General features: G+C 42.6%; 2 protein-coding genes across 3 annotated transcripts in view; both read right to left on the minus strand.

The window, feature by feature from the left end:
* LOC126398464 (trans-L-3-hydroxyproline dehydratase) overlaps nt 1-15,106 on the minus strand; it is a 263,012-nt gene that overhangs the window by 20,427 nt on the left and 227,479 nt on the right. The gene's annotated exons all lie outside the window — the stretch shown is intronic.
* Nucleotides 290-11,927, minus strand: fdft1 (farnesyl-diphosphate farnesyltransferase 1). Of its 2 annotated transcripts, XM_050057809.1 has the most exons (8): nt 11,701-11,927; nt 8,034-8,131; nt 6,257-6,440; nt 4,995-5,123; nt 4,590-4,781; nt 2,458-2,634; nt 2,164-2,316; nt 290-2,084 (listed from the first exon to the last, which is right to left on the minus strand). In XM_050057809.1, exons 1-8 carry the CDS (start codon nt 11,797-11,799, stop codon nt 1,857-1,859), a joined length of 1,260 nt encoding a protein of 419 aa, XP_049913766.1. In that variant the 5' UTR covers nt 11,800-11,927; the 3' UTR covers nt 290-1,856. The 2 variants fall into 2 exon arrangements, with proteins under 2 accessions (XP_049913766.1, XP_049913765.1); XM_050057808.1 differs by lacking the exon at nt 11,701-11,927 and having other exon boundaries at nt 8,034-9,214.

The raw sequence follows: 15,106 nt of genomic DNA on the forward strand, positions 1-15,106 counted from the left end.
AATCCTGACCTGGCAACAAGAAAACATTTTGGCCTTTTGTTTTTGGCTTCGTTAAAATCTTTGCTTTGCTTTGTTTTGCTTCATGATGATTTCTGCATGTCCGCACATATGCAATCTCATATCACTAACGAAAACAAAGCAAAATATACAAGGCTTGAAACTGCTGTAAAATATATTTTTACAGTCTGGCATCTATAAACTAATTCACTGATTTTAACCCCATGACAATCACCAGGCTGTAAACCAAAGCGTGACTTGTGCAAAATGTGCAAAATCAGCATTCAGGCTGTTCAAATTCTTTCAACCTCTTTATTTGTTCAAATATGTACAAATCAAAATGTCACATTACATAGCAATGTTTGTAGCTCTCCTTTGGTTCTGTACAAGGTTACTGTGTGCTAGCCTTTCTACTCACCAAAGCTGCGTTAAGGACACTTTAGCTAGCATTCTCAGTGTGCATCTTTTTATGTATCAAATGTAGCAGAAATTACATTTGTTCTCCCCCGTTCATTTTAAACAGTCCATGTCAAAACTACCTTGGATTTTTTCTTTTTTTTTCCAGCTATTTCAAAACGACAGAAACAGAACACAGACATAAAGGTGAAATAAAGCTCTACTGTGAGTGGATGCTGTCCACGTCATCTACGCTAACACGCAGTGCATTTGCTGTAAAGTGCACTGTGATGAATTTCATTTGAGTGTTTCTCCTGTGGAAACATAAGTGGAATATTAAGCTAGCTTTGACATGAAAAATATGAAGATTTGACACAAAATTAAAAGAAAAACTTAAGAGTTTGGTGACTATGTTCACCAAAATCCTGAAATGGGTAGTGTCATGTCGTGTGCACTTCACCAGTTCAGCACACTTTAGGTGGAAAATAAAACTACTAACTTCCCTGTCCTTCAGGTATAACTGTCACCAGCATCATTTAGAGATTCCCGACACTGACAGTGAAGACTCACATATCTAATGTGCCTCAGATCTTAGTGAGCCTCAGTTATAACCTGCTACACAACAGCTTTTGGCATTTTGCTGTTTCTCTTCTGACGTGAAAGCGTGTTTCTTTCCCCCAAAAGGTGCTGTGTCCTTGGCGATGTTGTGATTCCAGTCTGGTCTCTGGTCTTGAATCAGTGATTTACAACTTGCAGAGCCTTCAACAACATCATTTTTGGCTTGTGCACCTTTGCGCCAGGGACACAATAGTGAGCATAAACCTAGATTAATAAAGAAGTGCACTATGGAGGCATTTTCAAAAACAACCAAGATGCCTGCAGCTAATGTGGGACGTTGTGTTAGAAGCCTCGATCATGTCAAACAGCAACACTCGCTCATCTCTGCATGCTGTAGTCTGTTTACATTTGTTCGTCGCTCAGCCCTTGTCATTCTGTTGCTCTGATTGGTGATAAGTCTATCCTTGGATGTCGAAAATAAACTGAGAGGTTCCAGACAAACTCAACTTTGTAATTTAAAGTATTGAAGTATTCAAATATGGGTCAAAAATGTTTTAAACAAATCAAACAACAAATAAAATTACATCAAACAACAAAACGCCCTGAATTGTCAATGTGCCATTTATGCTGGTGAATTAACCACACAACACTGTGTGGGAATCATTTATCCAGATGCAGGATGGACTACTCAAAATAACTGTCACACAACCTAAAGAGACCAGCCTGCTACCAGAAACCGTCCACAGTCTACACATGTCCATGGTCCTGTAACGGCCATAATCAAGAGGGCAAAGAGGGAAGAAGGGCTTCAGATTCCTCCAGTCAGAGGAGATCCGCACCTCCAGAGTGGGCAAAGGGCTTTCTGAGTCTGTGGGCCCCCCTGGAAAAGGTGAGGGTGGATGAGTTCACTGTCCCTGCATGTCTCCGGTGCCCTGTGCCTGTGCTGCGGTGGTGCTGAGGTACTGCCAGCTGAGAGCAGCGAGCAGCATGGCAGCAGACAGGTACATGGGCGACAGGTGGGGGGTCCTGGAGGGGAGGCTGGACTGTGACAGGGCAGACTTCTCTTGGATCACAGCTAGGATGTGCAGGGTCTTGTCCCGCGACGGGTCCGTGAGGGAGACCTTCTGTAGAATCTGCAGAGAGGGAGAGTGAGAGGTGTTAAAGTGCTCCGATATGGCTGGTGTATGAAAGCAAACAGAAAAACACACCCACCTCCTGGCTGTACTGGGAGATGATGGTCTGCACAGCTGTCATGTTGGTGGCTTCCATCATGAGTGTGACTGCCTGTCCCTTTCTGATCTTCACCACTCCCTGGAACACCATGGGGTTGTTGTAGCACGTCGACAGTGTAGCTATTGCCATCACCTGGTCGAGAGAGGAATGTGCAGTCAAAATCTCTTGCATCTGTCAGCTCTACCAGAGCTGTAGTGTTTGATTATCACATCATACCAATCAAATTACATCACTGCATTGGTCGGGGGCAGTAAATTATACACCACTGTGTACCTGTGGAATGGCACAGAAATTGAAGACGCTCTGGTTGCGCAGGCGGGACAGGTAGGCGATAACATCCGGTACGTGTCGCAGAGCATCAGTGACCAGCATATTGAGGCAGGAGAGAGCCGACTCCAGCTTCTCAGGCTGAGCCAAGTCCTCCAGCTGATTGGCAAACTGACTCCAAGCCTGCACAGGGACACAAGATATTAACACACATCACGTGTGATACTTTGGTTTTTCGTAGATATTCAGCAGATCTCTAAGCAACATGAGCAACGTAGAAAGAATTTATGTTTGTTTTTCTTTTTCTCTCCCTTCATTGCTTCCTTTTTCTTTAAGAAAAACAACTCTCCATGCTGAATTATTTGTTATAGAGACAGAATATACTATAATTTATCCTGATAAAATGTTGATATTTGAGTTAAGTTAACTTTCCAGTGCACCCCTGCTGCTTCAACACACACATAATGAACAACAAGGTGCACCAGGGGTTATATTAATGTACATTTTCCAATGCATAATGGAATTGAAAAAGAAAGAAAACTATTCTGAAGCATTTTCTTAGGAGCTGACCTATCATGCTCATTTTCAGGTTCATACTTGTATTTAAGATTTCTACTAAAACCTATTTACACACTTTAATGGCCACATAACAGACTCATTCCCCCAAGATGCACCACAGAGCGCCACAGGAAGTCGCCACCTACTGCATTTATAATTCATAATTATCTACTGGGTGCAATAATTCAACTGCTGCGAGATTCTGTGCAATTATTCAACTGTGCAATATTTTTCACCTCTTGAATGTTTATATCAATTCGACATACAACTGTACATATTGCTTATATACTGATGTATATAGTGTAGTTAAATTTTCACACTTAAATTTTCACACTTAAAGCCTATATATATATATACCGTATATATATATACCGTATATATATACTCTCTATATTTTATTTTAATATTTTAATTTTTATATCTGTGTTAAACACAGTAGCATAATGCACAATTTATTTCATTGTAATGCACATTTCATTTTTATTTTTTCTTATTCTATTGCTTTATATTTACATACTTTTATTTCATACTCTAATTCTCTATTCTTTACATCGGAGCAACTGTAACGAATCATAATCTCCCCTCTGGGATCAATTTCTGAGGTGTTTCCTCTGTCTGAGACGCTCCGTTTTAGCCCATGTCTTCAAGCACCTCTCCCTAAAGCCATTTTTTTTCTAGGATGGTAACAGCACGACCCACCCTCCTCTCCCTCTGACTGGCTGGCACTCTTTGCAAGTAAGCGTAAGCCAATCAGAGACACAGAAAGGCAGAGTAGGGTGGGTGATGCCTTTGCCGTCCTAAAACAAAACTAGAATTACCACCTCAGGGTTGTCTGCCTCCAACCACCAGTCAAGTTGAAGTTTACATCCATGTCTGTCCAGATTCATATTAAGTCATGACAGATAACAATGCTTCAGATATGAATGTCTCTGAGGAAAAGCTACAAATTCTAAAACATGGATGTGTCACACACCTTTCCCCCACCAGCACAGAAGATTTATACAACCAGCACAGTTTTAAAGACACGCAAAATCAGAGTCACCAGTTCAGTAGCTGATCAAATGTCTCCCCTTCTGTTCCTGAGATATGACATTGAGTAACGGCGGGAAAAGTGTTTTTGTAGAACATTATGATGTCACAGTGAAGATGACCTTTGTTTTAGATATAAAAAGTCATTGCTTCATCATGTTATCCTGTTAGACATTTGTGTCAAATTTTGTAATAATTAGCAAAGACATTTTAGAGGTATGGCCAAAAACATGCTTTATGAGGTCACAGTGACTTTGACCTTTGACCACCAAAATTGAATCAGTTCATCGTTAAGTCCAAGTGGATGTTTGTGCCAAATTTGAAGAAATTCTCTCCAGGCGCACCTGAGTTATCTTGTTCACGAGAATGGGGCGGACAGACAACCCGAAAACACAATCCAGCCACAGCTGTCGCCGAATCGTCGGCATAAAGAGAAGCGCAAACACCTATTGTATATTACATCATACTGAATAACTGTGAGGCTCGTTTACGTCACACGGGTAAAACAAACACGCTCATAATAGGACAAAAGTACACATTCCCAGTCTTACCTCTTGTGGCCAGAAGGCACGTCCCTCTTGCGTGTCCTCCAGATAGTCTCGGATGATGTTGGTCTTCTGGAGGAACAGGCCCATGGAGTTGGCCAGCTCGGTGTCGCGCCCCACCTCGGGGTCCTCCAGCTGGGACGCAGAGAACAGCTGGGACAGACCGATACCCACCAGCCCCGCCACGTAGTGACAATACTGCACAGAGGAAGAAAAGAGACGACATGGTGTCAGATTCTATAGTGACAGCTTAACAAGTGTGATAAAAATGTCACGGCCAGTGCAGCGTACCACAAACAGTGCCGGAGATCTGTTTGTGTTGCTACAGTCATTTTTTTCTTACTGTTATTTAACACATATTTACATTTTTGCTGCAATCTTCACATAACTGTGACACAAGGTTATATTTACCAGGTCCCATTCCTTCATGGATCCCACTTTCTTTTCCAGGAATTCAGCCATTCCGACTCCCATACGGTGGCAGATATCTGAGATAACGTCTCTGTATTCCTGAGCCAGGTTTCTGAATTCCAGTGATATCTGGATCAGAGACACACATGGAGATTATAGTTACTGGTTTATAACAGCCCTTAATCTGAGTACCATCATAGATTTTAGACAACTAATTTACTAACTAAACTCAGAAAACTAGAAAAAACGAGATAGTTAATCGGAATGCTGTTTGTCTGTTACTCTTGAATTTAAAATAGAGACCGGATCTGTTCATTAAGCTTGGTGAGTCTAATGTGCATGCCTACTGGAGCTGAGCCGAATACTCGGACGAAATGAGTATGCAGTACGGATAATGTACCGGGCTATAAAGAAAACTAGTATCATCCGCGTAACATGTCACTTTATGTATGTCCATCCATCCATTTTCAGCCACTTATCCGAAACCGGGCAGCGTGGGCAGCAGGCCAAGCAAAGCACCCCAGACATCCCTCTCCCCAGCAATGCTTTCCAGCTCCTCCTGGGGGATGCCAAGGCGTACCCAGGCCAGATGAGATACGTAATCCCTCCAGTGTGTTCTGGGTCTGCCCTGAGGCCTCCTACCAGTTGGACGTGCCCTGAACACTTCTAACAGGAGGCGCCCAGGAGGCATCCTGATCAGATGCCTGAACCACCTCAACTGACCTCTTTCGACGCAAAGGAGCAGCAGCTCTACTCCGAGCTCCCTCTGGATGTCCGAACTCCTTACCCTATCTTTAAGGCTGAGCTCAGCCACCCTTCTGAGGAAACTCATTTGTATCCACGATCTCATTCTTTCGGTCACTACCCAGAGCTCATGACCATAAAGTGAGGGTTGGGACAGAGACAGAGTACCTTGCCTGGTATGGGGAAACTATATGTATAATGAAGGAAAATCCTCATTTGGGTAGCTGTGTTCAATCTCTTAGTCCTGTGATCAAAAATGATCTGAAGCTCAATCCTGAGGCTGCTCTGTAAACAACTTCTGATAAATAATAAACATAGCAACTTTTGATTAACCCACATCAATTTAAGGCTGAAAAATATAACATCTGGTTGGGTCCCACAGACTTTCAGTTTAAGTTCCACCCATGTCTGCTCTACACTCCGCCCACTCAAGTACAGCTGCTGATACAGATAATGTAATCCTTGCTCATCTTTACTGCCTACTGCCCTTCTACAAACCACCACACAGTGCTACTGACCGTGGGGAAATCTGCCAGAACCTGTCGGTCCTTCTCCTGGCTCTCTGTGAAGCACCACTCATCCTGGTACAGGTAGGTGTGGAAGTCGTTCAGCATGGGAACCTTCTTATCCAGAGGGATGGTCATGTCGTCCTCCACTGTGTCCAGTGCTCGCAGCACCAGGTAGAAAATACAAACGGCATGTCTGGAAGAGAAAGACATGAGATGAGATTTCACATGCTGACTGAAAGGCTGTCGTGTCCTTCACATGCAAGAAAAGATAAGATAATCCTGTAGTAGTAGCTGTAGTCCCACAGCTGGGAAATTTGCACTGCTACAGCAGGAAAGGGGACAGGGCAAAACAAGAAGCATTGGTTAAAAATGAAAAGTAAGGTACAATTAAAAGTTACAGTAAAGAAGGTAAATATATAATGAATAGAGGGGCTGACACAAGGTGATAAATATAGCAGGCAAGTCAAGCAGGTCGCCACAGATCAGGTTAGTCTATATGTAGAGGATTCCCTTTGACCCAGGATATATACAGTGCACACACACACACACACACACACACACACTTAAGATGAGCATTTACAAACTGACATGTCTCTGCTGACAAATCTGACCTGAGTGATGATGATCATTAATTATCATCATATCATCAGCCTGCTGCCCCCATGACCCAGATACGGATAACCGGGTGGATGGATGGGTGATGTTTTAATGTTACTTTAACTTAAATACACATTAAACTCTCTACTGAATGGCTGCATTTAAACATTTGTTTGTTTACACGTTGACTGATTAATATTATGGGGGATACCCTGTCAGATCTGATGAATACTTGTTCATTAACTTTAATTTATTTACCAGTTACCATACATTATATTTCCAGGCAGTTAAAGACGTGGCATGTGTACCGCCCCTCGTCATCAGTTTAAGGTCCGCACAGTTTAATATATTTAGTGTCAAATCTGTCGTCCAGCTAGTTTTCTGTCTCTGTAAAGGAGCTGTCCGTTAGTCACTCACTTTGCGGCAGGAAATGCCACCTCAAATTAAAAACTCTGTGCCAGAAATTCACTGTATTTCAAAATAAAGTGTGTTTTTTACAAAGTTTTTTTTTTTTTAAGATATTTTTTGGGGCTTTTTAGCCTTTAATGTATAGGACAGACACGTGTGAAGGGGGGAGAGAGGTTTTTTACAAAGTTGACAAATTCACTAGTCACTTGCAGTCCATTCAGAATGGACCCACGACCCACTTTTGGACCTCGACCCACTAGTTGGGAACCACTGATCTATAACAGCTTTGTCTATGGATCAGCTCCAGACTTGAGTTTTAGCACTCTAGTTTTTGGATTCAGGAGAGAGTTGTTGCCTTGTACTTTGTTGTGTTTAAGATCAATGGAACAACGTGTACATTTTTAAAATAGGTGTACTGCTCCTTTAAATCTGCTGAAAGGCTTGGATAAGCCATGAGCTGCATGATAGTTAACTGAGGCTGCTGCATGTGGTGCAGTCGATTAGCTACTGATAAACTGGCTTGTGCAAAATCATATCTGGGCTGTTTACTGACAAATGCACCAGAGAATTTATAAGATCCAGTCCATGTAGTCTATGCCAAATATGCTGGAAGCAGTGTCAACGGTGTACACGTGCCACTCTGCACAAGTTCACAGTGAAATGCTGGCCTAGTGGCGAGGAAAAAGGGAAGTGCCCAGCCACCGCCCCTGGCTCTGCCCTTCAGGAAAGAAAACATGCCTGCAGACACACCCCTCTCCACCTACAGCCAGCTTTAACTCACCTCAGCTCCCCGTCCAGCGCCTGGATCACAGCTGCAAAGCTCCTGCTGGTCTGGTTCAGGTACAGATAGCAGGTCCGCAGACTCTCCGTCATGGCCTCCTGGCAGGAGAGACAGAAGAAGGTCGTGTGTCGGTAAAAGCCTGCAGGTCTGAAGACGCTGGAGGGTCGGGCGGCCTCCTGAAGGCCCCGCTCCCCCAGCCTCCGGCCCGGCAGGAGGCACCGAGGAGCGGACCCGCTGCCCCGCGGCGCCACCGAGAAAGAGCGCTTGAACACGGACAGAGAGACTGGACACTTGCAGCATGCTCCGGCCATGCGAATAACCTGAGAGCCCCACTGACCCTGCTGCGGCTATGAAGCGACTCCGTCCATGTCGACGGCCCGGTTAGTGGGGAGGTTTGGAGCATGTAGAGGACAAGCGAGCAGAGGGGTCGAGTAAGGTGAAAAACGCTTAGAGAGGACGGGGGGAGCTAAATGTGGCGCACCGCTGATCTGAGCACACTGTATCCTCCAACAGGGTCTGCGCAGAGCGTCTGTAGATCTGCTGTTATGATCACGCTGTTGTTGCTCCTCCCACCTCTACCAAAAACAACACGAGCCATTTCATCATGTTTCTGCAGAGGAAACGTGTGTGCAATCCGCTGCAAACCTCACACACATGACTGTGTCACGGCACAGAGCAGAAAGTGATATGAGTGAAGCTAGTGATTGCAACTGAAACACACTTCTAGAATAGTAGGTCATATTTGGAGCTGCGTATGCAAGCTCATGTTGCGCACACGCATACAGAGTGCAGGAGGTTGAGCTATGGGACCATCGTCACCATGAGGGAGGCACTCATGCATGTTTTGGTCTCCAGTCACCAGCGATTGCATGTAATATAGGTCATACAGTACTGTCTTATTACTTCCATCCGTGCACACAGGTTAATATCCAGCAAATCTTATTAACACTGTCAAAAATAGGAGCCAGTTCTGCAAACATGGAGTTATCCAGATTATAATGTTGATTATTTGACATGAGTCTGAATAATTTTTTGGTTCTTCATGTCCTGAAATCTAAACCTACAAAACTGCAGCCGTGTTAACAATCATCACAATTAAGTTACTTGTATGCATACATGATAAACAATACAACAAAATAAAAGTTTGTGCACTAAAAAAAGCTCAAAACAACCCAAAATATTGTAAGCAAAAAGAACCAGAACACATTGCATTTAATTTGACATTAAAGTGTCGCAACAAACTTTAAATTAAAGGGTTAACTGCAAAGTCACTTTGCTGAATAGTTTGTGCAATTAAAGCTACTCTATTAGATATTCTGCTGATATTATCTTTTTTATTACGCCTGGCAAAATAACACTTTAATGTCTGTTAATTAATCACAGATAAAATAACACTGTGGTGCCCTTTGACCCAGTGCGCCATTGAAGGCCACAGTGACTTTGGCAGACATGAATGAAATGGAATATTTACATGTAAAAAAACCACCTGTTCTCTGCAATTTCTGCAGTAAAGCATTGTCATACCAGCTGAGTACTTCAGGCCTGAAATATCACCTCAATGCAAAGTGTTTAGCAATGAACCCGGTCAGGGCTAGCACAGCCTCGTCAAGCTACACTCAACCAGGCAATCAGACACAAAAAGAGTGAGTCTGCCTGTGACCGACGAACTCCAGAATTAATTCCAATTGAATTTTTTTGATACTTTCACAGCAAAAATTAATGTATGTGATTAATTTAGATTAATTAATCACAGAGCAGGTTGTATTGTAAGCTTTTTTGGACTGAGTGCATACACTTCGGTAACAGAGATAACAGGGTGCATATCTCAAAGATGGCACCCTCATCCCACACAGCACGATGTACTTTCACATTCTCCACAGCAGTATTATGATTATCACTTAAATGTCTCTTGCACACTCACAGGAGGCCCCAACCAATCATACACCCACAGTCAAACAACATTCACTGGTCGCCTCGAAGTGTTTTACAGTGATTAAAGTGTGGAGTGAAAAGAGCAAAACAACACCTGTAACAGTCCAGGAAAGCACATAATGTCCATGATTTTATTACTCCAGTGCATGCTGGGACGGTTCTCAACACATCTACCTCATGAAACTGCAATGACATGATCAGCACTCGACCAATAATATGAACTCTGACTATAATTTCAACTCTCTTCTCATTTTGCCTCTCTTTCAAAATAAGAGCACAGTGTTAACTTCATCCAGGATCAACTAATGAATCTGCAAACTGCTTTCAAATGTTCAAAATTAGCCAAATAAGAAGATTAGTGTAGCCTGGTAACAGCATGTAAGCTCAAATTAGTTTAACCACATTTGAAAAACAGGGCCCAGAGGTGAATCAAGCTGTTCTTGCTGCAAACCATACACAGCATAGCAGTGTACTTTGTTGACACCTGGTGGGAGACAGTGGGAAGGACTGTATGTGCAGGTGTTGCAGTACAATCCGTGACCTGATGTCAGATTCTGTGGTGCTAGAAGTGTAAATGTGGAAAAATATTGATGCTTTGACAGAAAATATTAGGGGTAAGTACTCCGTCATGGATCCCGCTTTCTTTTCCAGGAATCCAGCCATTCCTACTCCAAAGCATATACGGTGGCAGATATCTGAGATAACGTCTCTGTATTCCTGAGCCAGATGTCTGAACTCCAGTGATATCAGGTGCTCTGTCACCTTAATCAAAATCTGTGACTCCATCTAAATATTAGAGGGTTGCCAATATTGCAAAATCCTAAGAGTCAAACTGAATTTCCTCTTTGTCTTAATAGCTCAATATATCAATTTAAATGACTGAAAAGAAGTGTGTGGCTACTTTTGCAGGACAATTTGATGAGGTCACGGAAAAAGCTGCAACACCGGTTGGTGCCAGTACACCCATGGGTAGTAACTAAATCCACCTCTGCAATGTTGCCTGGTTGGGCTTTTGCATTGTGGTATTAGCATCTACTCTGAACACAGACATGATTTGCATACAGGACACACTGTGAGCTTGTTTTAAGAGCCTTCATCCTACTCCCAAAGATAAGTGAGGATGATCTTGCATCCAACACCATCCTGAAAAACTATTACTGTAATAACATGACCAGATTCACAATGCATGATTGAGTTAAACTTCTGCATTGGGACACTGGGCCTTGTATAGACTCACTGGTCAAATCATGATGCAGTTAATGCAGACTATCCCTCTCTGGCTTCCCCTCTCCTTCGGGGTGACATTGGTGTTAAAACGTTAGGATTAGCCGTCAAACATGCGCACAGCACCTCTCCCCGCCGCTGAACCCTGCAAGCTCATTACGTAACGTAAATCCCAAGTCAATGGTCATATCTGCCTGTGTACATCCGAGCCAGCGCAGGAGTGAGAGATCTAATGAGTGCAACTAGCTGAGTGTGTTTCCATGGGCTCATGCAGCACCACTGCGCACCATATAGGTCGATCCATTAATGCAGTTTACATGGTGATAGCAGGCATGTGTGTGTTTCCGTGTTGCTGTAGAGGAGCAGATATGATGCTGTCAGGGGGGACATGATGTGCTACTTGATCCGAGAGGTTAAATTTGTTAATGCAGACATCTTTCCGATCTGTCGATGCTTTCTTTATGCGCACGTTTATTCTTAGTGTGTGTGTTCAAAAAGAGGAATTACTCACGTAGTCCAACTTTGGCATGACGGCTCTGCAGCCTCCCATTTTAAACTTAAACAGGTTGAATATCTCCTCCGGGTGGCCCAGTGACTTCAGGATGTCCATGTTACTTTGTGGTGTAGAGCTGTTACTCTGTCAAAGTGATGTGTGCCCCTACAGAGATGTTCCCCATCAACGCGATGCGTCGTTGAGATGCAGCAGCGGCAGCAGCACCAGGGAGAGAATGCGGCTCTCAGGCACCAACTTCGTCAGATCGACTGACGCCTCTGATTGGTTGGCGAGTCATGGGCATAGCGCGCAGCGTCCAATGAGCGCGCAGAGCGTCTGGTGTGATGCCCCGCCTCAGCGGGCTGTCAGCGGAGCGCGGCTTCTCATTGGTCCGTCATTGATCCGAGAGGGAACCTGTACCTGCTCATTAAAGTTACCTAATCCTGGGACTGATACCTGTTGGTGGTGATCACCGGGGTGTTTACACACTAACACGCTGTCTGACACAGTGTGTGATATATGTATCATCCCCTAACATGTATAAAATTAATTCAGCTTTTTAAGATTTATCTGTTTTAAATAATTTAGCCCATTTATATGAACAGAAAACCTTTTCTTTGCTCATGTTTTGTATGTCCTGGTTCATGTTTGGCCTTTTAAGTCTTCTTCTCTGATTGTGAATCTATATGTACTTTTGTTTTTTACCCTTTGGAACCTGAGCTAATCAGTAGCCTATGATTTCCTTCATAAACATGGGGGAAAAGTCAATGAGCAACTTGGTGAGAATCAAATTGCAAAAAAATCACTGATTTAAATAAATATTTCAAAACAAAAAAAAAAACGAGAAAAAAGGAAAAAGCTAGGGAAAATGATATTTATGATAATAATAATAATTATTATTATTATTACATATTTAACGTTATGGTACATAATTATTGTAATTAATGAATTAAGCACCTTTTCAGGTCATTTCCTTGTTTGTTTGTTTACTTTTTAATTTTTTAAACTGATTTTCTTGTTTTGAATTTTCCTTTTTATGTTTTTTAAATTTTCATTTTTTACTAATTTCCTTTTTTTAAGCTTTTTTTTCTTTTTTTACTAATTTCTTGCAATTTAAACATCATCAGTGCACTGGTGATAGTCAAGGACTGAAACATTTGCTGCTGTTTTTAACCACTTTTTATTATTTTTTGCACTTTGAGCACCCTTCTTTTTATGCACTGGTGCTCTGAATGAACTGACATTATTTTGACATTGATCTCAGCCTGTGAACCTTTATTGTGGCTGTCCAGCTCAGTTGAATTGGTGTGCCAGTATTCTCCTGCCGTCGTTTCTTGGTTGTCCATTGTACCGACACACCCAAGAAACTTTTTTGTTGCCCTAAGAAGGCACAGTTTCACAGCAGTGTTAAGACTTTGCAATTTTTTGGGTCATTTCATCTCTTGTTGCTCACTGCCTTCTTCCTGTGTTTTCAAAGAAATCAAGCCAACTTGCTGTCAGGTTTCAAAGGGTTAAATAGCTATACAAATAAAGGTTATTAGATTTCTTAATTTTTATTATTATTATTATTATTACGATAAAATCAACTTTTTTCTTTATCCCAAGAAGAAAGTTTTAGCCTAAATGTCACAGCAGCAAAAGTACGAGAACGTATGCGATTGTAGCAGGGACACTTTGTGTTGAGGCTGCATGACTCCCTGTTGGTGTGAATTAGGTCAACTCCTCCCTGGTCCAGCCCCCTAATCAACCTGAGGGTATTTAAAGCACCTGTGGCAACATGGCTGCCTTTTGCTCTTTCTGCCTGTTGGTTGCCACATGGTCCCCTCTCTGTGATTCTGAGGTACGTGATGCTGTCTGTGACCTGGATGTTAACCCCCTCAAGTTTGCATAGTCAATGCATCTTTATGTCAAGGTATGGGTTATTGTATCTAGCAGTTGATGGATATGAGATACCTGCTATTACCATGTTATTACTTTGTTATTACTTTGTTATGAACTTGTTATTAACATGTTATATGCTTGTTATTAACATGTTATATGCTTGTACTTTTTAGGTCTTATTGGCTGCTCTTTTGCCTTTAGTTTTAGCTTTGATAATGCTGCCTTGATACGTGGTGGCCTTCAGACAGTATCGTATCTGCTTTGTCTGTAGCTGCCTAGCCGTGAGGCGTGAAGTTGTTTTGTTTTTTTTAAAGAAAAGTAATATTGTTAAGAATAAATTTGTAATTGTAATAAAACCTTTTCTACATTTCTATCCAGATCTGATTAATTCTTTGCACTCCTAATCAACTCCCTCCACAGATGCTTCCAGTTCTTATTCGATAATCAATAAATTCTTATTTCTTTTGGAACCACGTCTTTGTCTTACTCCAGTTAATGAACTTGTGTTGCCTGTATATGACCAATGTGTTAGTCTAGGTTCATAATATAACTCCTGGGGTGAGATTCCCCAGGTGGCATAGTCGAGCTGTTACATTCTGGTGGCTTACAAGCCCCTCTAGCCCCGCCACATTCTGGCGTTGTCGGCAGCGTTACTGTAAAAACAGAGACGTGTGTTCTTTTTTGTTTGGTTTACCAGTTGGTTCAATTTTATAAAAAAATTGTACCTTTTTTAGTCGTTACCATGTATAATATAGGCAAAACAGCAGCTGATACTGCAAGTGTTGGAACTTCAAGCAACAGGCCTGTGCTAACCTGCTCTTGTCTCTTCATCATGGAGGACCTGAACCAGTTAAGAGACTTGGTTGCCCAACTGCGAGCTGAGAACCAACTGCTTCGAGAACGGGACACAGCATCTGGTAGTGCTGCATCAACAAGTGACTTTACTGCTCAGCCCCTCTCCTCTAGTGCCACAGTAATCGAATGAATGGTTTATGTCCCTAGAGACAGAAAATGCCCAATGTTTAGAGGTAGGACTGGTTTAAGCATTGCAGAGTGGGTGGAGGAAGTCCAAATCTGTATGCGTGCCCGCCACTTAACTAGTAGCAGTCTTGCTGCACTCCAGAATGTCCGCAGGTGTTTTCGTACTGGGAAACAGTCTTTAATTTGTAAAAGGTGTCAGAAGCCTGGTCATTTTGCAAGTGATGGTGAAAGAGTTCAAGCACCAGCTCAGACTCGCAGTGATAGGCCTTATTCACAAAATCAGCAGTCAGGAAAGTTTCACCCCCTGAACTGCTGAGGCAAAGTTCAGGTGGGGACTCAGTGGGCTCAGAGCCAAGTCCTGGGAATGCAGACGCTATACCAGAGTTGATGTCAGCCTGTCCACACATAACCATATTAATGGGAGGGATTCAATCAATCAATCAATTTTATTTATAAAGCCCAATATCACAAATCACAATTTGCCTCACAGGGCTTTACAGCATACGACATCCCTCTGTCCTTATGACCCTCGCAGCGGATAAGGAAAAACTCCCCAAAAAAA

This window comes from Epinephelus moara, chromosome 12, assembly GCF_006386435.1.
Source record: "Epinephelus moara isolate mb chromosome 12, YSFRI_EMoa_1.0, whole genome shotgun sequence".
Taxonomy (NCBI): domain Eukaryota; kingdom Metazoa; phylum Chordata; class Actinopteri; order Perciformes; family Serranidae; genus Epinephelus; species Epinephelus moara.

Coding starts and splice junctions, on each gene's coding strand:
- fdft1 (XM_050057808.1), bottom strand. CDS start 8,344: ATGGCCGGAGCATGCTGCAAGTGTCCAGTCTCTCTGTCCGTGTTCAAG. Junction 5,124..6,256: donor TTCTGGCAGATTTCCCCACG/GTCAGTAGCACT, acceptor TCTCTGATCCAG/ATATCACTGGAATTCAGAAA. Junction 2,317..2,457: donor ATTTCTGTGCCATTCCACAG/GTACACAGTGGT, acceptor TCTCTCGACCAG/GTGATGGCAATAGCTACACT.